We start from the raw sequence: 25,210 nt of genomic DNA on the forward strand, positions 1-25,210 counted from the left end.
AGTAAACTTGATTAATTTAAGATAAACATTAGTTAAGAGAATCATCTCTCTGTACGATGTGACTCTTTCACAAAAAATTATAAACATTAATTCAAAAACTCACTTTAAGAATCAGTCATCCTTTATAACTACCGGCTATATTTTGAACAATAAAAAAATGTAAATATGAAAAAAGAAAAAGTTACTTTTTGGATGTATGTTATGTCTACACATATATTAAACTCAGTTGTTATACATTAAGATCAACAATAGTAATACAAAGTCAGTGAACTGACCTCAGAGTCTCAAGTCTACAGTGTGAACTCTCCAGAAAATCACACAGCAGCTTCACCCCTGAATCCTGCAGGTTGTTTTTACTCATCTTCAGCTCTCTCACATGAGAGGGGTTGGAAATCAGAGCTGAGGCCAGACAAGCACAACTGATCTCTGACAAACTGCAGCCCCTCAATCTGAATAAACAATAAATGATGTAGAAAAAATCAATTTATAATCCAATCAGATGTGTTCAGGTCTTAAATGTGTAGGTCAACATTACTATGTCCTCATCAATGAGTGTTTGTCTCTCATTGCATAATTGTGGATCATCATCATGTCAGCCTTCTACAGACATCATCTAAATGTCACCACAACATTCAGACACCTTCATGTCAACACTGATTCATAAAAAAAATACTAACATGTGTGTTCTGAAGGATCAATATCAGTAAACAAACATTATTCATTAAATCACATTATAATTCACGTAAACCAAAAAATATTTCTCCTTAAGCAAGTAAAATGTATCAATTTAAAACAGAAATTAGTTGAGAGGATCTTCTGTACACAGATGTGACTCTTTACCAAAAATTATGAACATTAATTTAGTTTAATGGTTGTTAAAAATAAAATGAAAGATTAACAATAGTAACAGTCAGTCAGTGAACTGACCTCAGAGTCTCCAGTTTACAGTGTGGACTCTCCAGAAAACCACAGAGTAGCTTCACTCCTGTATCCTGAAGGTTGTTGGTACTCAGATCCAGCTCTCTCAGATGGGAGGGGTTGGACTTCAGAGCTGAGGCCAGAGAAGCACAGCTGAGCTCGGACAAACTGCAGCCCCTCAATCTGAATAGGCAATAAATAATGTAGGAAAAAAACATTTATTATTCAATCAGATGTGTTCAGGTTTTAAATGTGTAGTTCAACATTACTATGCCCTAATAAATGAGCTTTTCTCTAAAATGAGAAAAGTGACTTTGGCATTGTGTTATTGTGGATCATCATAATGTCAGCCTTCTACAGACATCATCCATATGTCACCACAACATTCAGATACATATTCATGTAAACACTGATTCATAAAATGCTGCTGAACTCAATCAAGTCTGTAATAAGAGGACCAATGTGAAATCAGACTAAATGTTGGACTAAAGAGCTGTTCATTATTTAATTTATTACATGACCTTCTTCTTCTTGTATTTGGTAGTTTAGTAGCTATGTGTAATTAAAATATGTTAAAGGAAAGGTTCACATTTCTTTCCAAGTGGTCTCTTCCTAACGCAGCTACACTGTAAGAAATTACTTCAGAAATTCAGCTGAAGCTAATATGAGGCTTCGACAGTCTGAGTTAGACAAATCAAGTTCAAAATGCCCTCTTTGATTTACTATCCCTCCACTGCAACTCAGCAAGGAAACACTGAAGAAACAAAGATACTTACTTGATAGAGTTATTGAAAAGCTCTGAGGCACACAAGAGGGTAATAAATTTAAAAAACCTTTAATACTTCATGGCTACTTAGCCATAGTTAAAAACATGCTTATGCATTTCAGCCATTAAGGCCTTCATCAGGGCAAGTACAAAATGGTCACCATTAGGCCGCTTCCAATATAAGTTGGCAAGTAATCACATGACCAGTATGAACAGGTAGTAGTCACAGTGTAGCTGCTTTAAAGTAATAGGATCCCCAAACTGAAGAGCACAAGAGGGATACCTTTCTACACCCAAGCAGCACTCCATGCATCTGTTTTTTGACTGAATACTTACCTGATATGTTTAACTCAGACTGCTGAGGCATCATATTAGTTTAAACTTTGGACATCCTTTTTAAACAGAACAAGACTATAGATTTTGAATTCCTGGAAAAAAAAAATAGATTCTACAGATTTGTGCTCAGGCAAATCCAGAACTTTCTGAACCAAACATCTGAAACTTCAGTGAAGGGTTTGAATTGAATATATACAAAAAAATTACCAGAGCTACAGTCAATGAACTAACCTCAGAGTCTCCAGTCTACAGTTTGGACTCTCCAGTCCAGCAGACAGTAACTTCACCCCAGAATCCTGCAGCCTATTCAGACTCAGATGCATCTCTCTTAGATGGGAGGGGTTGGACTTCAGAGCTGAGGCCACAACTTCACAGTGAGTCTCTGAGAGTCCACAGTCAGAAAGTCTGTCATGACACAACACATATATTACAACATATGTTATCATGAAAGAGGACGCTGACTTTATATTTACTTCATTTGACATTCCCTGTTTTCATTAAGTTTTGCTCTTCACATCAGTGGTTCAGCTAATCTTATCTCACTGTGTTTGATACTTTTAATATTTGTTTTGCTTTAATCTTGCAGATGAAAGGAGAAAAAATTGAGTTACATAGAGGTTTCCATAATGTGCTCAGTCTGTCAGTGTGATCAGATCCTATGTCTGTCTCCACAAAGTTAGCATGAGGCCACCTTGATTAGAAAACCATTTTTACTGACCAGTATTTTTAATTTGACTCCAGGATATTTTTACTCAGTTCAACTCAGTGAGCAGTTACAGTTGAGAAAGACCATCCCTCTTTGCTAGCTACCTACTGTTGTTAGGTTCACATCCATAAGCAGGAACATATAGTGGATGTTGACAAATGGCTTGACAATATTAGACCTGTACATAATTATATATTAATATAATTAAATATTTAGATGTGTCATAACAAATGACTGCATGACATATGTTGTCAACATTCTTTTCTGAGCATCTGAAACGTGATTCAGCTTACAAGCACAATTAACAAACCAATAAGGTTGAATTATTTTCAACATGATGTCATCAGAAAAATGTTATCGGGGTATCAACATTAAAAATATAACACTGACCTTTAATGTTTATAAGATCTCTTTAAACAGTCTGAATTCTACCATTCTGCCCTTATATGTTCAGACTTTTGTGCATTTCCTGCTAACTACTCCTCTCAACACCAACAAGAGAGAAAACATCTGAGGGTCTCTTTCTGTGACGAACAGAATGTAAGAAAGACTGAAAAACAAGAGAATGTTACATGACGTCCCTCTTTGAAATGAAAAGTTGAATTCTTTAAAATGCACTGCATGGACAGGGCTTCTTAGCGACCGTCTTTGTCTCTTATGACAAGTAGTTTATAGAGGCTAATGTTGGTTAATGTTAGCAAACTGTAGATATTATTGTATAACTGACATTACGGAATAACTTTGCTGATTTGCTGATCCCCTATGCTCACTATGAAATGGCTCAGAAACCATTAAGAAAAACAAGATACCAATAATTGCATGAAAGCAATTCTTTCTGACTGCAGAAATGTCCTTGGGAAAATGATGAGATGTTATTTCAAACTGTTAACTTAATGGTAAAAATGCATCTGTCTCACTGTATATTTGCAGAACCTCATCTAATAATAACTTCACTACATTCATTGATAACTGTAAAATACTGGTATATGTTGTGATAAATGCTTCTGTGATAAAACCTCAACCATAACCTTTTAAATCCTTCATTTTTTTTATCAGGTTTAAATGACGCCTTCATCACCCAAAGGAAGACAAACAGAAGAAAAATCTGTAAAATCTAGCAATTATTAGAAGTAAATAGAATAACTATGCTCATTAACTTAACAGATCTGAACATGACCAACTGAAAAATCAACATTATTTGCATTTACAGAATTTGAAACAGCTCAAGAACTTCTGTGACTAAATATAACTGACAATTTCTGCAATAAACAAGCAAAGAACTATTTTAACAATATTATTTTGTTATATTTGAAGAAATTAACTACTAATCTACACTGATTTATCACATCTGGACTTACTGAGCCTTTCTGCAGTTCCTCACAGATGGTATCAGTCTCAGTTGTCCCTCATGTGATGTGTTGTACTTCTTTAGGTCCAACTCATCCAGAACCTCCTCTGACATCTGCAGCATGTAGGCCAGAGCTGAGCAGTGGATCACAGAGAGTTTCTTCTCTGATCTGTTCTCTGACTTCAGGAACTCTTGGATCTCCTGATGTACTGAGCGGTCGTTCATCTCCATCAGACAGTGGAAGATGTTGATGCTTCTGTCGGGAGAGATATCACGAGTGTTCATCTTCTTCAGGTTGTTGATAACTCTCTGGATGATTTCTGGACTGTTCTCTGTCTGACCCAACAGGCCTCCTAAGAGTCTCTGATTGGACTCCAGAGAAAGGCCATGAAGGAAGCGAACAAACACATCCAGGTGGCCATTTTTACTTTTGAGCGATTTCTCCATGGCTCTCCTCAGGAAGTCATCCAGAGACGGGTCACACATATTGTTTTTAAAATTAGAAGAAGTCCTCTTGAGAAAAGACTTTGGTTTTGATTCCCTGTGTTTGTACTCTCTTCCAAGGAAGTCCTTCAGTACCTCTGTGTTGCTGTTGGTGTAACAGTGGTACATGTAGACTGCAGCCAGAAACTCCTGAACGCTCAGATGAACAAAGCAGTAGACTGTTTTCTGGAAGATCACATTCTCTCTTTTGAAGATCTTTGTACAAACTCCTGAGCACACCGAAGCCTCTGTGACATCGAGACCACACTGCTCCAGGTCTTCTTGGTAGAACATGATATTTCCTTTCTGCAGATGTTCAAATGCCAGCCTCCCCAGCTTCAGAAGAACTTCCCTGTCAGCCTCTGTCAGCTCCTGGGGACTCATCTCATGTCCCTCATCATACTTCTGCTTCTTCCTCTTTGTCTGAACCAGCAAGAAGTGTGTGTACATGTCAGTCAGGGTCTTGGGCAGCTCTCCTCTGTGGTCTCTAATCAACATGTGCTCCACAACTGTGGCAGTGATCCAGCAGAAGACTGGGATGTGACACATGATGTGAAGGCTCCTGGATGTCTCAATGTGTGAGATGATCCTGCTGGAAAGCTCTTCATCACTGAATCCCCTCCTGAAGTATTCCTCCTTCTGGGTGTCAGTGAAGCCTCGTACTTCTGTTACCCTGTCAACACATGTAGGAGGGATCTGATTGGCTGCTGCAGATCGGGAAGTTATCCATACGAGAGCTGAGGGAAGCAGATTCCCTTCAATGAGGTTTGTCAACAGCACACTGACTGATGACTTCTGTGTGACATCAGACACAACCTTCCTGTTCTTGAAATCCAATGAAAGTCTGCTTTCATCCAGGCCGTCAAAGATGAACAAAACTTTACAGTCAGCGAGCTTCTCTGCTGTGATCTTCTGTAATGTTGGATGGAAATCATGGATCAGCATGAGGAGACTGTATTGCTCATCTTTGATCAAGTTCAACTCCCTGAATGAAAGCAGAATCACCAGACTAACATCTTGGTTTTCCGAGCCATCTGCCCAGTCCAGAGTGAACTTCTGCACTGAGAAGGTTTTTCCAATGCCAGCGACGCCATTTGTCAGAACAACTCTGATGTGTCTCTGTTCATCAGGAAGGACTTTAAAGATGTTGTGACACTTGATTGGAGTGTCATGGAGGGTCTTCATTTTGGAGGATGTCTCAAGCCTCCACACCTCATGTTGGGTATTAACCTCTTCACTCTGTCCCTCTGTGATGTAGAGCTCAGTGTAGATCCTGTTTAGGGGGGTTTCACTTCCTGCTTCATCAGTTCCTTCAGGCACACATTCACATCTCCTCTTCAGACTGATCTTATGTTCATCTAAAATCTCCTGCAGACAACTTTCTGCTGAAAGAGAAGAAAAAAAAGTATAATTAATACCTGTTAATTTTCAGTACGATAGAGGAGGTAGATTACTGTCCTGTTTTCAGAGATGATAACATCAGCAGACAGATCTTCAGTCTTACTTTGTACAGTGTTGGTCTGACTGTTTGTCTGCAGTCCAGGTCTTGGTCTGGATCTTTCTGTGCTCTGGGGGCAGGAGGAGTCTCCTGATGAAGCAGACTGGTCCCAGTATGAGGTGATGCACTGTCTACAGAACCAGTCTCCACAGCTGATGGAGACTGGATCCTTCAGGACATTCTGACATAAAGAACAGCCTGACAGCTGCTCCTCCACAGAAACACCCCTTCTCTTCCTCTCTCTGTGGACATGAACACATTCTTTATGACACATAATATTAGTGGTACAGTCCAGACACAAAGTATTTGGACAGTTACACATTTGTGTTCTTCAGGCTCTGTGCTTCAGCACATTCAGTTTGAAATAAAATGATGGATACTTGGGTTGCACCGATCCAACTTTTTCAGTCCTGATACGGATACCTGGGCTTTGGGTATTGACAACTACTGAGTACTGATCCAATACCAGTGTTTAATTAATAAGCTGTATGCCGCACTGTGTATAAGGCAAAATCAGGCTTGACTAAAATATTGCTTTTCTAACTCTGTAAAACAAAATGTAACAAATAAATAAATAGATATAAAGTTACTGAATTGTTATTTATTCAAAAATGGTATCCAATACTAGTCCAGCTCACAGTCAACGATACCTGATCCAGCTATTTGAGTCAGTATCGGACCAATATCCGATATCAGTATTGGTACATCTCTAATGGATACTACATTAAAGTACCAAGCCTCAGCTTTAATTCGAGCAGGCTTACATAAATATTGAAAGAACTGTGTGTTTGTTTGTCTTATTTCTGCAGCAGCATTAATTCTCAGTCACTGGATCAGCTTCTGCATCATTTAAGACGACATGTTTTTGAACAGTGTTTGAATCTGCTGACATGAATAGTTGGAAAATATTTTTCTGCAGCATGCATCATATAGATAGAAAGTACTGGTAAATGTATAAACTGGGTGAATGAATACATGAATATTAAATTGTCATTGGTGACAGCCTATTACAACTATCGAAAATTCATTTAGGACTTTCAATTTGAACTAAGTAATTCATAATACAATGGCAAGGCAATGTAAACAATGCAGGATTTAAAATACTAGGTTCAAAAATTGGCTTTGCATACGTTTCATGAGGAGCTGTAGGTCAACTGGATTCAACACATTTGTTAGACCACAAGGATACACACAATACGTTTTGGTAAGTAAGTCAATGTAAACATGACTTTTAATTGTTAACACAGGGCTGCTTTAAGCTACCATGAGCCATCAAAAGTCAGGGAAAAATAATACTATAATAATATATATATTATAATAATAATGATTTCCATTATCTCCTCCCATATTTTGTGACTTTGAACAGGAACATGTGAAAATACATTCTGTATTGCATGAGACCTAAACACTCAAGTTTCCTCCATTTTACCTGCACAAAACCTCAGTGTAGTCCTTTAGGAAATAAGGGCAAACAGTTGACTTGTACAATTTGACTTGTAACTAAACTTATAGTAAATATCACCCTGGGTTACTTACTACTATGTGTGATATTTTGACTTGAAAATCAAATAGCAATACCAGCCCTATCTCTGTCTCTGGTTAACATGTATATGAAGATCTGTTCTAGATTACAGATGAATGGAAGGTAGTTCATTATTTCTTTCCACTGTGTTTCCTTCATATCTAAACTACAACCTTAATGAAACTGTCTGACTGAATCATCTTCAGGTCAGTTTACAATAGAAACAGTCTCTTACTTTGTGTTGTAGGGTCCAGGTTCATTATTGAAGTTTAGAGGATGATCGTTGGACCGGTCGCTCTTCATAGACAGATGGCTGGATACTGGAGACTCTCCTCTCTCTCTGTGGAAACAACAATTGTTTTATTCATATCATTATTTCTTGTAAAGAGCAGATGTAACACGAAACATGGCACAAGGTCATGATTTAATAATGAAAACAAATAATTATTTTCAAATCTCCTTCTGCATGTTCTAAATGTTTTATCTACAGCTGCAAACCGGATATATTTAAATGGAGAGACAGCTCAACATGTTTGAGAACACAAAGAAAATGCCAGATGACAAAAAATATTTCTATGTAACAGTTTATTTACTAGCAATTAAGCTAAAGGCATTGGTACCTGATGCCAGGCTGTCAGACTAACTTGTGCATGTCTAGAAAGCAAACAAAACAATCTGTCCTCTGCCGCTGATCTTGAAATATTGGTTGAAGCAACTAATACAAATTTCAGAGCAGCAATCAAGCACTCTTTCCACAAAATTAAATCTATAAACGAGGAAATAATGAAGTCAATGCTCAAACAAAAATGACTGAAATAAAAAACTATCATGAAAGAATGGCGTTGTAATGTAGGTTATCAAATGACATTAAAAACTGATTCATCTTCAGGTCAGTTAACAGTAGAAACAGTCTCTTACTTTGTATCTGAGGGTCCAGGTTCACTATTGAAGTATGGAGGTTCATCTTTGGACAAGTAACTCTTCATAGACAGACAGCTGGACATCAGAGACTCTGCTCTGTCCTCCTCTTCCTCCAAATCATTCATCCTCTGGAGTCTGAGAGGTGACCAGTAACACTGGAGACACACACACATACACAGGATAATAATCCCAGTGTTTCTCCTACCATTGCCTTGGAGGGGCGGCTTGCCCCTCCTGTAAGTAACAAAATATGTTTATTTATATTATTTACCTAATTTATTTGCACTTGTTTTATTTCAGCTCAGTGTGAGAGTACTTCATATAATCATCTGTGTCATTCTTAATGTTGACCACATTACTTTACTGTGAGGACATAGAAAACCAGGAAAAGAAAAAAGATAAAACATCAATACTGTGATCTTAAATTGGGTGGGTATTTTTCTGACACAGTTTAATCAACTTAACAATTAATCAGAAAAATAATCGGCATTGATCAATAATGACAGTGATCATTATCTGCAGCCCTAATATTAACTCACCAGCCTCAGACTTGCTCTTTTCCTCCTTCTGCTCTGTCGACTTTAAAATGGAATCTGTACAGATTGAATACTTCTACTTTCGGTGCTCCTTGTTTGCCTCTTCGTCCTTCTTTACTAGAAGCTTCTTCTTTACTGGAAGTCACGTGTGTGTGTGTGTGTGTGTGTGTGTGTGTGTGTGTGTGTGTGTGTGTGTTTGTGTGAGGAGAGAAATGGAAATGTTGAATGACATAGAACAAGAATAATCACAGGTCAGCAGTCAATAACAAAGATATACTAACAGTGAGTGTGTGTTTTTCCAAACCTGTAACTCCATTATTTGTATTTTCTTTCTCTCCTTAATGCTCTGTTTCTCTCTCTGTAGCTGCTGCAGTCAAAGAAGAGTCAAGATAACTGAACTTTCAGGTTTAAAGTTAGTCAACTTGAGAGGGTGCAACTTTGCCTGAGTTTGCACGTACTTGACTAAACGTGTCATTTCGCCTCTGTTGGCGTCCTTCCATCTTCTACATCTGCCAAAGTCCAAAGTTCTGCTAATCACCATCTAAAATTGCTCTGAACTTTGCAGAATCACTTCACAGCTCAAAGTGTGAGCAGAGAAATTCAAGTTTCAAGTTTCAAGTTTATTTTATATATATAGCACTTTAAAAGCAAACAGGTTTTGCACCAAAGTGCCTCACAAATACAGGCGTATGTATACACATACAAGCATAAAGACATACACGTGCATAACAGATAATTGTAAAAAATAGAGTAAGAGTAAAATAGAAACACTTTTAGGCACAAATGAAAACCCAAAAATCGGACAGAAGCCAAGGAATAAAAGTGAGTCTTCAGATGCATCTTAAAAGCATCAACAGACTCAGCTTGTCTAATGGTCTCTGGCAGGCTATTCCAGAGCCGAGGAGCCGCTACAGAAAAAGATCTGTCCCCAGCTGTTTTTTTCCACGAACGAGGCACAGCCAACATGCCACGGTTGGAAGATCTGAGGGGTCTGGCGGTGCTGTAAGAGGTGAGAAGTTCTGAGATATAAGTTGGGGCAAGACCGTGAAGAGATTTATAGACATTTAGAAGAATTTTGAAGATTATTTTGTAATGAACGGGGAGCCAGTGTTAGGATGCAAGGATAGGGGTGATGTGGTCTCCTTTCTTGGACCTTGTTAATAATTTTCCAAATGACAGAAATTAGATTTTTTCTTGGTTTTCTTCAGAGACGCACAAATCTTCCTTTCCTGATACTGACTCTCAGTACTCAGAGAATCTGCTGATACTGAGTACTGATCCAATACCACTGCTCTCTTTCCCCCCAAAATTACAACCTGTAAACCTGATTGGGATCATTTTAATGTCAGATAACATGAGGTCAGGTGCTGTGGCAGTAGAAACTGAGTCAGCAGCCACTGTGACTCAATGAATGTTGAAAAACAAGCACGCCACCTCACAGTTTGTGTGACCAGTAATTATTTTAAACTCACTGGATTGTAAAAGACATGATTGTGATTATTCATACAAACTTAATGTGTTTACAGCTCTGTTGACCACCGAATCAGCAGAAAACCGGGAGATTCATCTGTTGAAAATAATTGCTATTTAAATCAAAATTAGATTTTTTTTTTTTTTTCTTTCAGCCCTGTAGCTAACAGGTAGCTAACGGTAGTGAGAGGAGGAACTGTAGTTAGCTAGTTGTCAGACTCAAACTTTACTAAACTTGACTGTAATAAAATGGCAGCTTCCTCACAGCAGCCTCCTTTCTTCCTCTTGCCAAAAAGCTCAAGGATGTTTTATTTATCATTTCATTTCCCGCCGTTCTTATCCATCAAACCTTCTAGATGCTTTCAGACAAACAGTGGAGCCGCTGGCTGGGCACAGTGTGGCTGCGCAGACAGTGTGGTTCAGTAGCAGAGGAGGTTTCTGAATGGAGCTTCCTAGGCTGACTTTATGAAGGCTGAGTGTTAGAAACATCAACTGCAAACTGCTGAAGATCAATGCAACAACACATACAAACTACATTTATAGCAGCAGGAAACTTATTTTCTCTCATTCATCAAAACACCTCATTTATCATTGATGACTTATTATGGCAGCCTGAATCTGCTGAAATACATTTTATTTTGCTTTATTTTCTGTCCTGAATAATAAGACAAGAATCAGAGTCAGGATTTAATAGGAACCAGAATCAGAACTGATTCAGAACTGATCAAATCTTAAAGCTCAACTCTAACATGGAGCTTCTTCTGTAAAATAAACAGGTGGAGGAAGTATTCAGATCAATTACTCAAAAGTATCAGTACTAAAGTGAAAAACACTCCATTATGAGTTGAAGTCCTGCATTAAAAATGTTACTCCAGTTAAAGTACAGAGGAATTAAAAGTGATGAAAAGTAAAAGTCCTCATTATGCAGAATGGCTCCTGTCAGTGTTCTGTTATTATGTTATTGATCATAATTATTGATGCAGTATTATGTAGGAGGTGCTTTAACACTGTAGTTATTCATACTTTATTAACTGAACATGTGTTTTGTTTGTAAAATCTAAATCTGAAAAGTAACTATAGGTGTTTAAAAAATGTAGTGGAGTAAAAAGTATAAAGTAGCATTAAAATGTGTGTACTCTGGTAAAGTATAAGTACCTAATAACTGTAGTTAAATACAATACTTGAGTAAATGGACCAGTGGAAATTAAGAAAACAAAGATGATGTTTTGGTGTTTTATTTAAACACTGAATCTAATCCAGCTACTGCAGCATTTTTACAACCTTAAAGCTGCCTAATGGGGGAAAAAAGGTGGAAACTGGATAAAAGGAGGTTATTAAAATGTCAAAGCTTCCTGTTTCACAGCTGATATTTATGTTGATTTATTTGAATTGTGTCCTTTGTCACAGGTTTGAGCCAGCTTGTCTCTAATGAGACAAAAACAGTGTTGTATGGTTGAGTCTCAGCTCATTGTTGATGCAGGAGCACCACCTGCTGTCCAAACCACAAACTACCAGCTGAAGTCAAATCTCCTCAACTATGTGTAGTGGTAAAATGTTTTTGTTTTCATGATTTGGGTGAACTGATGATTCACTCTATTTTATTATTTTATTATTATAGTTTTTAAATCCATTTTATTATATTATATTTTCATAATTTTATTTCTCATGTGCATTACTCTCAAATAGTTTTACTGTTTACTGTTTACATTTGCTGTGTCTTATTGGCTTGTTAGTCATCTGTGAAGCACTTTGAATTGCACTAACCTGTATGAAAGGTCCTATACAAATAAAGTTTGATCGATTGACTCCTCTTGTCCCTCAGATGCTGCTGTATGTAAAGAAAATCTAGTGAAGACTCAGTATTTCTCACCAAGGAGGAGGTTGTTCTCAGTTCGGACACAGTTTGTTAATGGAGTGTCCAATCTTATTCTAAACCAGCTGCTGGATCGACTTTTGCAACGAGGCATTATCATCAAGAGGATGAAATGGCATCAGCCAGAACAAAATCCAAGGCTGACAAAGCTCGAGCTGTGATTGACATGATGGGAAACAAACAAACAGAAATCAGTTAATTCCTGATTACTGACTTGTGCAAGTTCGATTGACACTTTTCCAAAATCCTGGACTTGAGCTTAAGTTGGAATAACTCTGTAAAGTCATTGCAATCCAGGATTAGTCTTGAGGATAGAAACAAACACTGACTTAAATCATGACTGGAGTGTGTTAAAGAGGCATGTTCGCAGTCTACAATAAATGATGAGTGTTCTCACAGAAGTGCAGCAATGTTTAAATCATACATTCACTCATGCAAGATGCGAGATGGTGATCAGCTTATTCATCTGTCTGAGACTGTGACCAGGGTTTAATACTGGTATTTCCTGGAAATTTCCACCAAAATCTGCTGAAACAAAGACACCTTTTCTAAACATCATTAATGCTACCATGCAAGTGTCTTAGATACAGTTTGAGCTTAAAATGCTGTTTTCATAGTGTTACAACTGGATCAACCTTTCAGGTGCAAGTTTTTTCCAGCTACTGTACTGTTCATGTTTGAAAGCCAGCTTCGGGTCTACATGTGAGGCAAAATATTGTTTAGAGTGAGCGCAAACAAAGTTGCATGCAAAATGTGAGAAATAAAACTATGCAGGCACTTCAGCAAGTGGTTTAGTCAGACCTGTCCCCAAATCAGAGAGCAGAGCAGTATTCAACAGGTGAAGCATCAAGAGAAAGATAATCACTGTTCCTCAGAACACTACAATATTATGTCAGCACCATTAAGATAGTCACACATTCCTCTAACCACTTGGAAATATTAAAACAGGCAATGTTAAGACAAAATGCTGAGAAACATTTTGTGTGGTGCCTTGTGTTTTTTCACCTCAAATTGTTCTTTTCTGATGAATTGTTCTTCCACATAATGAATATGACAGAATTATTGATATAATGAACATTTTATGAATAATCTGCTGTTTTTAAAAAAATAATATTTTGTTCATGGCAAGAAATCTCTGGAATATAGTGACATGTATACGCCAGAAAAAACTTCAACCCTGATTAGGACTCAAAAGCAAGAGTGGAGTAAATTCTGCAGGCTCCACCAATCCAGAGCGCTGCTTTTTGACAATGAGCTGCTCACCATTTATGCAGATTTCTCAAGAGTTGGTGGAGCCCAAAGAGCTGAAAGGAGATTTTATATTGATTGATATACTGGAGATTTTATATTTATATCGATTTTATATTGATCCGGTGGACACAAACACTACTCCAGTGGGATGATCATGTTGAGATTTGCATTGAAATCTCTAAGTTTCTGTTTGCACATCTGCCAACATAAATGCTAATACTGACAGATCTATAATGAGCCTGTATCAGCTGACTGCTCCAATGTGCTTGAAACAAATTCAAATGATTGACAAACATATAAATAATGACCATTTCATCTCAACAGAAAACTTCTTTCTTTAAACTAACAAACTGCCAAAGTTTGATTGGATTAGTGTTTTCGAAATGATAAGAATTATGAAATTATGAATAGACTGAAAAACCTTTGTGTGGAGCGAATCAGCTGGGCTGGGGAACACTTTGTCTTCATTTGAATTTTTGATTTGATTTTGTTAAGTCTGTTTTTTTCCTTAAAAATTTCTCAATGAATATTTTTTTTAAAGATCTGGTATGTTTTACTCTGTAATATAAATAATTAACGATTTTTAAAAAAAAAACTATCTTACAGCTCTTTTTTACTCAAAGAAAATCAAGATATATGTTAAACAGATGGTAAAACTGAGGGAATCAGGGTTGGTGGAATTTTAAAACCCCACCAATCACCCAAATTGCCCCAGGTTGAACTTGACACTTTTTACACAGGTTTTTGAGATGACAAGTCTGTAGGTGAAAATGGGTTGATATCGGGAACGTGTTGTTGTCAAACCTTCCACCACTGACCAGAAAACTTGAAAACTATTATTTTTCAACTCAGTCTTAAAATGAAACTGTTGAAAGGAGACTTGGAGGTTTTCTGCTCAGCAGCTGGATGCTATTGGTGGTTTTGTTATGAGGAGAACTGTTAATAATGTACATGGAGCAGGAGGAAGAACATATTTTCCTTCAGTTGTTCTCAGTATCAATGGTTTCTTAATATATTGAGATCTTTTGGATTCAAACCTGGCTACCGTTTTCTAGACTAGAAAACAGTATATTTGACCCTAAATGTAATGTAACTTTTAAGTTTTTGCTCTTCATCGTGATGATGGTTTTACTCAGTTGCGGTTTGTCACCCCCATCCAAATATCTATAGAAGAAAGTCTACTTAAATATGTTAAACATAAATTAATTAGATAATGTGAAATAGTTATTCAATAAAAATTGTTCACTCATACAACACACCTGGTAGTCTGTCAGCAGACAGATCGCACAGCAGAATTTTTCTTGCTGAGCCATTCTTGTGTCTCAGAGATGCTAAATGGAGAGTTTCACTTCCTCGTAACAGATAAAAGCTGAGCTCTGATTCAAACATTAAGTCAGACTTCTCTGTTTTGGCTCACCTGCTGATCTGCAGTGAATGAGGTGATCAGCTCCTCCACTTCACATCATATTATTTAAAGCCATCTGTGAACTGGCAGAACTATGAAAGAGACATAAACCAGGAAGCAGAAAGAGGAGGGGTGGCTTATCAGGTTTAACTTCATTCCAGACAGAGGAGCGGCTTCAACTCTGGCAACTCTTTTGTGTTAAATGAACAGAAGTACAAAAAAATCATTGGATGGATGCAGTGCAGTCTTTACTGCACTTTAAATGTTTTGAGTAACTTTGCCACTGACAGTTCTAGTTACAAAGGTTTGGACCCAGAAGCAGACTGATTAGTTTAGGTTTAATTATTTAATTCTTTTCTCCTTTTCTACTTGCTTCTTTCATACAGGAGATGATGGATATGATGTAAGTCTGCTAACTGAGCATTCAACCCACGTTTGACCCATTTATATGAGACAACTGTCACAAGTGAACTATTGGTCATCACTGTTAGAACGTCATAGAATTACACAGAATCATGTTTTATAAATTAAGAAAACTGGAATTTGTGTAACACTGTCAGAAAGGTGTTGATCAAACTCTATAGTCACTGTACATTTTAAAAATGTGAAAATCAGTTTAGAACAAGAAAGAGGTGTGCTCAGAAAAAGAAAACAAAATAATTTCAGTATATTTGTTTTCCTCCCCCCAAAAATCAAGCAATCTACTCATTATGGGAAAAAGTAGCAATGAAAAGGGGCCCCGAGATACTGAAGAATGTTTTTATTGGGAAAAATTGTTGTCTAGATGAAAAATACACATTTAAATCAAATTTCTATATAATTCAAAACTATTCTTGGCTAGTCTGCTGACTATCCAGCAAAAATGTCATGTCTCAAAATATTCTGAATATTTAAACAGAAATTTGTCACAGTGTTTTTTTTTCATGTATTCCTTGTGTTCTTGTGTTCTTGTTTCATGTATTCCTGCTTAACTTGCATAAAGCAAGTGCAAAACAAACATTAACGTATAAATTGTCTCTTTTATACCAAAATTAAATGAACTGAAAATGACGTGGAAATTGAAGGTGGTCTTATTGGAGGCCTTAACTGTGATGGTGAATCCTGTAAAATATGTATCTGTGTTATGTCAAAATAAAAATAAATAAATAAATAAATAATAAAAATAGTTGTTGACACTTAAAAAGTATTTTAGTACTAAATTGCATCATCTCAATTACTCTGCTGTTACAGAAGGAAAAGGTAAATACTCTTTTCTATCACCAAGAAATGTTATGATCACAAAGTCTTGACATAATAAATATAAATACAAATCCGGATCAAATTAGTTAAGGTGTAGTGGTTTAATTGGTGGTAGTAATTGGTTCTGATGTGTTTTTCTATATGAAGAAGCAGTGAAAAGATCCCAGTATTAAACTGGTTCAGGAATCAAACCAGGCTGCAGTTCTCTCCATCACCACCAGATATCACCAAACAGCATTAATACTAGAGCAGCTCATCACATCTGCTCCATTTCTGCTGCCTACTTCACTTTAGTTCGTACTTAAACACACTGACTGTGTTGTGCTCAGATCTCGAAATAATGAACACCTGCCTTCAGGTGACTGTCGGAAATATCAGAACTACAGGAGCTCACAGAATAAAAACTTCAACAGCTGAAGGTTGAAGTTAAAGGGGACATACAGTGGCGCTTGAATGGTTATGAACCCTTTAGAATTTTCACTAATTCTGCATAAATGTGACCTAAAAGGTGATCAGATTTTCACAAGTCCTAAAACTAGATAAAGGAAACCAGATTAAACAAATGAGAGAAAAAAACCCACCGAACTAATTAATTTATTTATTGAGGAAAATTTTACAATCTTACATATTTGTTTGAGGCAAAAGTATGTGAACCCTTGCTTTCAGTAACTGGTGTGACCCACTTTTGCAGCAATAACTTCAACCAAACATTTCCGGTAACTGTTTATCAGCCCTGCACATCAGCTTGGAGGGTCATTAGCCTGTTCCTCTTTACAGAACAGTCTCAACTCAGGGATGTTGGTGGGCTTCCTTGCATGAACTACTGACTTCAGGTCCCTCCACAGTATTTCTATGAGATTAGTGGCAAGACTTTGATTCAGCAGATCTAAAACAAAAACTTATGCGGCTAACATGTCATCAGAACAGCTCTGCACTGTGACAGAAAAAAAAGAGGGAATGATTTGACGCGAGGATGAAAAAACGTCTCTCTAAAGCAAAGTGCTCCATGAAGGGATGTCACAGTCACAGAGATATTAGTCTACAGGTGATGTTACACTGTCAGCTGCAACACAACATGATGCTGGACAGAGAGCTGCAGAGAGACACACAGGCAGCAGTCTGACTGAGAAAAGTTTACAACAACTACTGAAATTTAGACGTTACTGCACCAAAATAAAAACCTTTCAGTAAATTTGCAGCCATGATGTGATGAAAATTAAGTTTATTTTACTGTTATTTTTTGTTAATTTCGTTATCATATTTAAATATTCAGATTAGGGCTTTATAATTCTGAGTCCAACAAGTGCCTCTCCCCAGTGAAGAAAGGCAGAGATGATTTCTTTATGATACGTACAACAAGTCTGGACCACTCCTACATTTTTTTCATACCTCAGAGAAAATACTGAGTCTACAAGAAAACTGATGAATGTCACAAATGTTCTTCAATCACTTGTACGAGCATTTTAAGAATCTGTTTGTAAGAGTGCTTCTTGCATGAGGCCTAATACTCTCCTGATGGTGGACTCATGAACATTAACTGTTGCCACTGCAAGAGAGGCCTTTGGTTTCCTAGATGTTATCCTGGAGAATCACTAGTGACCTCCTGGACTGTTACACGCCTGCTCTTAATGTGATCTTTGTTGATTGAACACTCCTGGGGAGGGTAACAATGGTGTTGAATGTCCTCCATTTGTACACAAATCTCTCCAGCCTGGTGAGTAACAGCAACTCTTCCTATAATGTCTTCAGAAATCTCCTTTGTTTGAGCCATGACACACTTCCATAAACCTGTGTTGTGAAGCTCAGACTTGATAGTAAAGACCCAGATTTCTCTAAATAAGGCAGGGACCTCCCGGCTCACCCCTGATTGTCATCCCATTGACTGAAACACCCGACTCTAATTTCCCTCTCAAATGAATTGATAATCCTCAATGTTCACATATGTTTTCCACACACAATTATGTAACATTGGATCCTTTTCCTCAATAAATAAAGGAGAAAGTGGAAGGTTTTTGTCTCGTTTGTTTAACTGATGTCTCTTTATCTGGTTGACATGGAAATCTGATCACGTTTTAGGTCATATTTACGCAGAAATAGATCAAATTCTAAATTCAAGGAGCACTGTAACAGTAATGTTCATATGAGGGGAAAAAAAAGACAAAAAACATTGACAGCTTTTGATTCACACACCTTTCCTTAATATAATCTTTATTGCTTTTTCTTATTGGGTTGAATACAGAACAGGTTTACATCTCTTGACTTTGTGAAACACTGTCATGTTTTACTAACAGCAGGGGGATGAGAGGACAGACGAGGGGATGGAAGGATGGAGACACAACAACAGAAAGTAAACGTTTTCCATTGATTGTGTGTTAATGCTTTCTGATTGAGGTCCAGCATCTGTGTGTATGTGTTTGTGTTAGTGGAGTCTGTGTTTAAAGCTCCTCTATGACGTTCCCTTTGACCTCTGACCAGGACAGAAAGTTCCACATGAATGTTAAACCAAAGCAGAAAACAAAAAAAAAGGCTTTTTAAACCAAATGTCCGAGTGAGAGGGGAGAACAGAACAAAAATGTCAACAATAATTGGGTTATAAAACACCAAAATTCAACATCTTTCATCTTTTCTGTTAGGTAATGATGAGTTCACAGTCAAGTGCTAAATGTAGTGATTGACAGTTCTGAATCATTTTTTTTTTTAAAAAAGACAAAATAATCAGGACTTGGAAAAAACAAATTGCAACTCAGGAAATAAGAACATGAAGTATTTCGAATAATGGATTTGTGAAAGACCCTGAGAGCGAGATTCATGTATGTTTGTATATGTGTGTGTGTGTGTATGTATGTATATATATATATATATATATATGCATACACACACACTCACATATATATGTATGTTTGTGTATAGCGCAAGAAGAGATGGAGAAAGGATAAATCATCCATAATTGAACAAATTAGATTAACATGCAAAAAAAAAAAACCTAGCCTAAAACTCACCCTTTAACTGAACAAAATGGATTTTCACAGTTTTATACGCATTTATATGTCATGAAGAAAAAAAATTACACAACAAAAATCATTTCTCAGCCAAACTAAAAATAAACAACAACAGATCCAATAGACCCACACAGTCTGTTCTCAACTCATATACAGGAGATCTACATAAAGCTTTTGGATTCAGAGGGATTCTTATTGCTAGTCCGATTCGCACCCCGGCCCACTGCACCCTACGGCAAGCCGGTTAGTCCACAACACAAACCATCAGTTCCTCAAAACAGTTCTGCAGCATAAATGTGATATTTTTAATACATGGCTTCTTCTCAAGTCATTGTAGAAACTAACTCACACTGACACACACACACACAAACACACACACACCTGGGCTCCAAATAAATACATTAAAAACAGTCCATGTGCATTCGAATGGAAGTCCAGTATTCATATGGCCGTGCACACACACACACACACATACACACACACACACACACACACACACGGTCAGGCATACATGAACGCATATTCCCGAGGGAGAGGGGTGTATAGATCTAGAGCTAACAAAACATAAAACAGTTCAGAGAGAGAAAGAGAGAGAATCCCTTTACTGATATGAAAATCAAAAGAATGTCAAAACTCAGAAGTAACCAGTAAAAGCTGTTACACTGACTGAGATTCTAGTAATTATGACTGTATGTCATGAAAAGAACTTCAGCAGATTCTCTGCGGAGGCTGAGACCCACTTTTGACTGGTCATAGCAGGGGAAAGCACAGGTGTCACTAATAATATTAATCAGGCTCTGTTCTGTCCAAGTGTCCCTGTAAACCATGTCAGCGTATGAGCCAGCATGTGCTATAACCAGGACCCTGGAACTGAAACAGCTAAACTGCAACATGCCAAAATGTCTGCTGTGAAATAGAACTATTGATTGGTCTTTGATACCAATCGGTATCACTCAGATTTACTTGGTGCCAAAGACCAGCCAATGGCAGATCAGTAGTAGCCTGCTTTCACCAGCAGATATCAGTGTTCACGTGGGTTTTTGTTTTGGGTTTTGTTGATTTAAATCTGAATTTCCTTTGTCTTTGTGGACTTCGGGAGGACAAGAATGTAAAGGCCCATTCACACCAGCATTTAAAATGGTGACATTTCACAACAAGACCAGTAAATTTCAATGGAATTGTCACGATCAGTGGTCTCATCACTGGGCAAAAAAAAAAATCTGTGTAGAGTTTTTGCGTCAGGTTCAACCTTGACCAATGGGTAACCATCTAGATGGTGCTGACCTTTTAGGAACACTGAATCCAAAATGGAAGCTAGTTGAAGCTAGTTAGCTGTTGTAAAACGCTCCTCTGTCAGAATATAAACTTCTCCTCAAAAGAGACATGGACTCAATTATGATGGTTGATTGTACAAGGTCTCAAGTGATCAATGTGAACTTATTTTATCGTAAGCGACCAAGCTACAAGGTTGCTAACTGACTGTTGTAACTTGGAGAGCTAATGTATTAGCCCATTAGCTTACCGGCTACAATGGATCATCAACTAGCCTTGCGAGTTGATGACGGTTTTAGCACTGCATATTTCCTGAGGATGAACTTTGCTGTGCTGCTTTCTGGTGTGACTGGGCCTTAATATAAGAAAGTAGCCACTAGAGGTACTACAACTGCTAAAAGACTCAAATATACACTGAGGGTTTTAGCGACTGGAGGAGTCATTTTTAAATGGTAAATTAAATTTTCCTTCCACATCACTGCTCACAAATTGGAACTACTCTGAGTAGCTGGGAGAGAATTTTGAGATTGACATTTTTTGTTTGATTAAGACCAAAATCTTTTCTTGCCCCTGTGCAAATCTCCAACCGTGAAACCCCCACAAAGCTTTTTCATTACATAGATAATTCTGTAATAAGATGTCTATATTACATCTTAAGTTTCTCTGTAACTTTCACTGGCTTATTTTACAAGAAGGCGTTAGCCGTCAGTAATGAGGGAGCAGGGAAATGTTGAAGCAAGAAAAGAGACAATAGATGGTTCCATTTGGACACAAAGTTGCTCCATATTAAAGAAATTGATTTGACTCTGAAATAATAGCTGGGAAGTTGGGAAATTAGTTTCAGCTTTACTTCAGACACACTCCTGCCAAGTGCTTGGACTCAAAACTTTACACCTCAGGAGTTCTGAGCCTTTGTCATATTCATACTGTAAACTCTGATATCAATTTCCTTGCTTTCTCCAGACCTTAAATGTCTTTTGATTTGATATTAGGACTGCAACTGCTGTTCATAATTTGCAGTGTGATAGGTGTTCAGTAACAATATCAGGTGTTGTTGGGGACTACAAGGTTGAGCGTGATGTATAAAACGTTTAGACAAACTGGGGGAATCTCTCACTCTCTTTCTCTCTTGATTGTGTCGCGATATACCACTGTAGTAGTACTAGTAGTAGAAGTAGTAGTAGTTTTGGAAGTTGTTAGTGCCAGTTCACAGCAGCGTCCAGTCAGTCAGCCAGTCAGTCCAGTTGCGGTTGATCATTATTTCTTTTCTTCTTTTTTTTTTTTTGACCAACTAAATGACTGACTGTCGTTGCTTTACAGTTCCGTTATGAGCCGCTGAGGTTCGATTTGTTTTGCTTATGAGGTTGCTTGATATAAAAAAACAAAGAGACGAAAATGTACAAGAAGAAAAATTAGCTATATTCATCTTCACACGAAAAAGAAAATACACATACACACTACCCGTCCCTCTGGTTGTGATTACAGGATCAATAAGGAAATGTCTGGTTAGGTTGGTGTGAGGGGGAGGAATTAGCCCTTTAACTTGTGTTTGTGTGTGCAGCAGGGAAATACAGTTCAGGAGCACAAAATAGTGTTGCGCTCTCAACCCCCCAACCTACCCATCCATCCATCTTTCCTTGTCTGTCCTTTCATCCACCCATCCATCCATCCATCCACCCATCCATCCATCCATCCATCCGTCCATGCATCCATCCATCCATCCCTTTCACCTTGTCATCTAGCTTCTTCTGGAAAGCACACTGAGATTAAACTGAGGGGTTTAGTTTTAAAGTTTCATCCGTTTAGCCTGACGTTCACTCCATCATTTGAAAAATATATCTGATTGTCTCCAACGCTAATTCATGACCACGTCTTCAGGTATCTAATGACCTCAGGGATGATACATCAACACTGAGTTTGACCGTTCAGTTTAGCTGTTTCTAAGAAAAAAACTGAAGGATATGTAATGTAGTAATTAAAATTATTTTAGCGGTTCTGTTTGTCTCTGGATAGAAAGGAACAGGAAAGAGGGATGAATGACTAAACAGGGACAAACAGTACTAAAGTGTTCCAGGGGCCAACTCAAGATTCGGCTATAATACTAGAAAGAGACTAGCTAAACCCGCTATTAGCTAGATATGCTGTTAACCATCTTAGCAATGCCTTAGCTTGGTTAACTTGCCCGGTGTCAGTTAGCCCTAGCTAACATGTGTTTTTACCTTGTGGTTGATATCTTAGGGTACCACAAAGCAAAGCTCAGGCTAATGATTAGAGCTAGCTAGAGCTAACAGACAGGTTCACCAAGCTAACAATGCGTTAATGTGGTTAACTTGTCCGGTCTGTTAGCTCTGTGGTTGATATCTGTTTAGTCACACCAGAATACAGGCTAATAACTCCAGCTAGCTAGTGTTAACCATTTTATAAGTCGTGGTGAAGACTAAGCTACTAAGTAAGCGCTGTTTTTCTGGTGTGTGTGTGTGTGTGTGTGTGTGTGTGTGTGTGTGTGTTAAGGCTCAATGCGTAAACCAGGCTAGCAATAGCCTTGCTATTTGTATGCTAGACTGTTGTTAGCCTTCGTTAGCTCTGTTTGGGCCATTGCGCAAGCCAAGCCAGTAACGACTTAGGCGTGCTAGCCCTGCTTTGCTGTGTTTAGCGCCAGGCTAATGAGTTAGCCCTTGGTAGCTCTGATTTGGCCCACAGTGGAAACCAGGCTAGCAAAGAATTAGTCCTGCTCGCCTTGATTCGGAAGACATAGGATTTAAAAGGTTGCCTACAGAGCTGCACTTCTGTTGTTTTAATGGTTGCAGTTAAAAGCAGAGGTTGAGGTAAACTGAACCTGGGTCAGCCGTTAGCGGCAATATACATTAGCACGCCAGAGGCCCTGTAATAAACCCTACATGAACACTAGGGGGCTAGGATGACAGACAGGTGGGAGTCTCACACATTCCAACACAACAAAAATTTTGATTTGTTCAGTTATAAAAAAATCCACAAAAAAAAAAAAAAAAAAAACAAGAAATCCCCTCCCTACACCTAAATATCACTGATAATCGCACACACGCAAATAAACAGAAAATACTCTAGCATCACGTGCCACATGTTCGACTCTGTACACACATGGAATCAACTGAGAATGATTATGAATGAGAAATTATTAACACACAAACCAACTCACAGGGTGGCTTCGAGGGATAAAGGGATCAATAGTGTGATGGGTTTTAAAAAAAAACAACATGGAGAACACAAACACTATATCTGCCCTTTCAGAGTTCTTTTTCACACAGAAATCTGATGCGACGTTGACGAGTTCGTGAGTGTTTTTGTGTGTTTTCTGAACCAGCTGAGACTCGGGGATTGGCGGCGGTGCAGTAAAGGCACCGTGACGAGATGCCGGCCTTTCTGTTCGTCTGCCTGCCATGTTTTCCAGTTACAAAAGTCACATAGTGGGAGATGAGCAGCAGTCATCGGCCCGCTTGCTGGTGACACCACCAGCCATTTCGACGGCCTCCCAGCCATCACCTGTAGGTACGTTTAAATCCAAAATTATCTAAACGGCTGCTCAAACAGGGAACGTGGCTGGTGAATTTTGGAAAGCCGCAGTGGCTGGCGGAAAGTCAAGTTCCCCACCCTGGCTAGTTTTTGCTCTTAAATCCAGAGCTGGTTCAAATTTTAATAATTGGATTAGTCTCTGTTGTGTGGCTGGAGCCCAGCTGTGATTTAAATACAGAAGAATAAGCGCAGATACTGACAGTCCATCTCAGTCACTGTCTGTCTCTCTGCATCTCCTAAGTTGATCATCAATTCTCAAACAGAATCTAGAACAATAATAAATCGTAACTTTATTCTTTTTATTGCTGAAATATAGATTCCCCGCACAAAAAATAGTAATGCAAATCATTGTCATCATAAAAAGCTATAAAAATTAGATCCATCCTCCGTAATAATGCAGATAAAGATATAGCAAAAAACATCTCTTAGAAGTAGGACTAGTAGTAAGGCACTTCAAGAAAACGAGGTTCGTCTTTCTTTCTATCAAAAAGTTTTCCGGGCTGGTTTTTGCATCATCATCAATGGTGTAGCGTCTTTCCATCGTATGGCACTGTGGTGACGTTGGTTTAGACAGCCGGGGGAGTTTCTCCTCAGTCAACCCCCACTAGAGGAGGCTCTCCGTTGGGCAGGATGTGCTCCAGGGGGGGCTTGGTGTGGATCTCCAGCAGCCCCTGGATGAAGCCCTCTGCGGGGGCGGCTGCCACGGGCTCCTCAGGTGGAGAGCTGGAGGAGGAGGAAGAGGGGTCTTTGGAGATGTTTGAGTCAGGCGTTGATGTCGGGTCGCTGGTTGAGGAGTCGCCACCTGCTGCGTCGTTAGTCTTTGTGTCAGTAGCTTGTTGGCTGGGGGTCATGTCAGCGGGGACTTGTGTCGCAGAAAGTTCCGATTTTTCCTCGACGTCTGGTTCGTCAGTGGTGACGGCGGTTGGTTGCGGTTCTGCTGAGGTCTGGCTCACAAGCTCTGTGGCTGAATCCGATTCAGACTCTGCTGGTTTTCTAGGGCTTTGTTCCTCCAACGTGGCCGATTCTGATCCGTCACTCACCTCCCGCTGACCATCGCCCTCCTCCCCTCTTTCCTCTGCCTCCTCCAGGTCCTTGCCCCCGGCAGTGCCGCTGCCGCA

At 38.5% G+C, this 25,210-nt stretch overlaps 1 protein-coding gene and 1 pseudogene across 4 annotated transcripts in view; both read right to left on the bottom strand.

Annotated features, from left to right (window-relative positions):
• Positions 1–262: 262 nt before the first annotated feature.
• Positions 263–6,330, bottom strand: LOC137173428 (protein NLRC3-like; annotated as a pseudogene).
• A 12,118-nt stretch (positions 6,331–18,448) lies between these two features.
• rreb1a (ras responsive element binding protein 1a) overlaps positions 18,449–25,210 on the bottom strand; it is a 78,584-nt gene continuing 71,822 nt past the window's right edge. For all 4 annotated transcript variants that reach the window (XM_067578243.1, XM_067578242.1, XM_067578245.1 and 1 more), the window contains one exon: positions 18,449–25,210. This exon is cut by the window's right edge and continues 200 nt beyond it. In XM_067578243.1, coding sequence (XP_067434344.1) covers positions 24,683–25,210 — 528 coding nt within the window. In that variant the 3' untranslated portion in view covers positions 18,449–24,682.

The sequence above is a fragment of the Thunnus thynnus genome, chromosome 21 (assembly GCF_963924715.1).
Source record: "Thunnus thynnus chromosome 21, fThuThy2.1, whole genome shotgun sequence".
Lineage (NCBI taxonomy): Eukaryota > Metazoa > Chordata > Actinopteri > Scombriformes > Scombridae > Thunnus > Thunnus thynnus.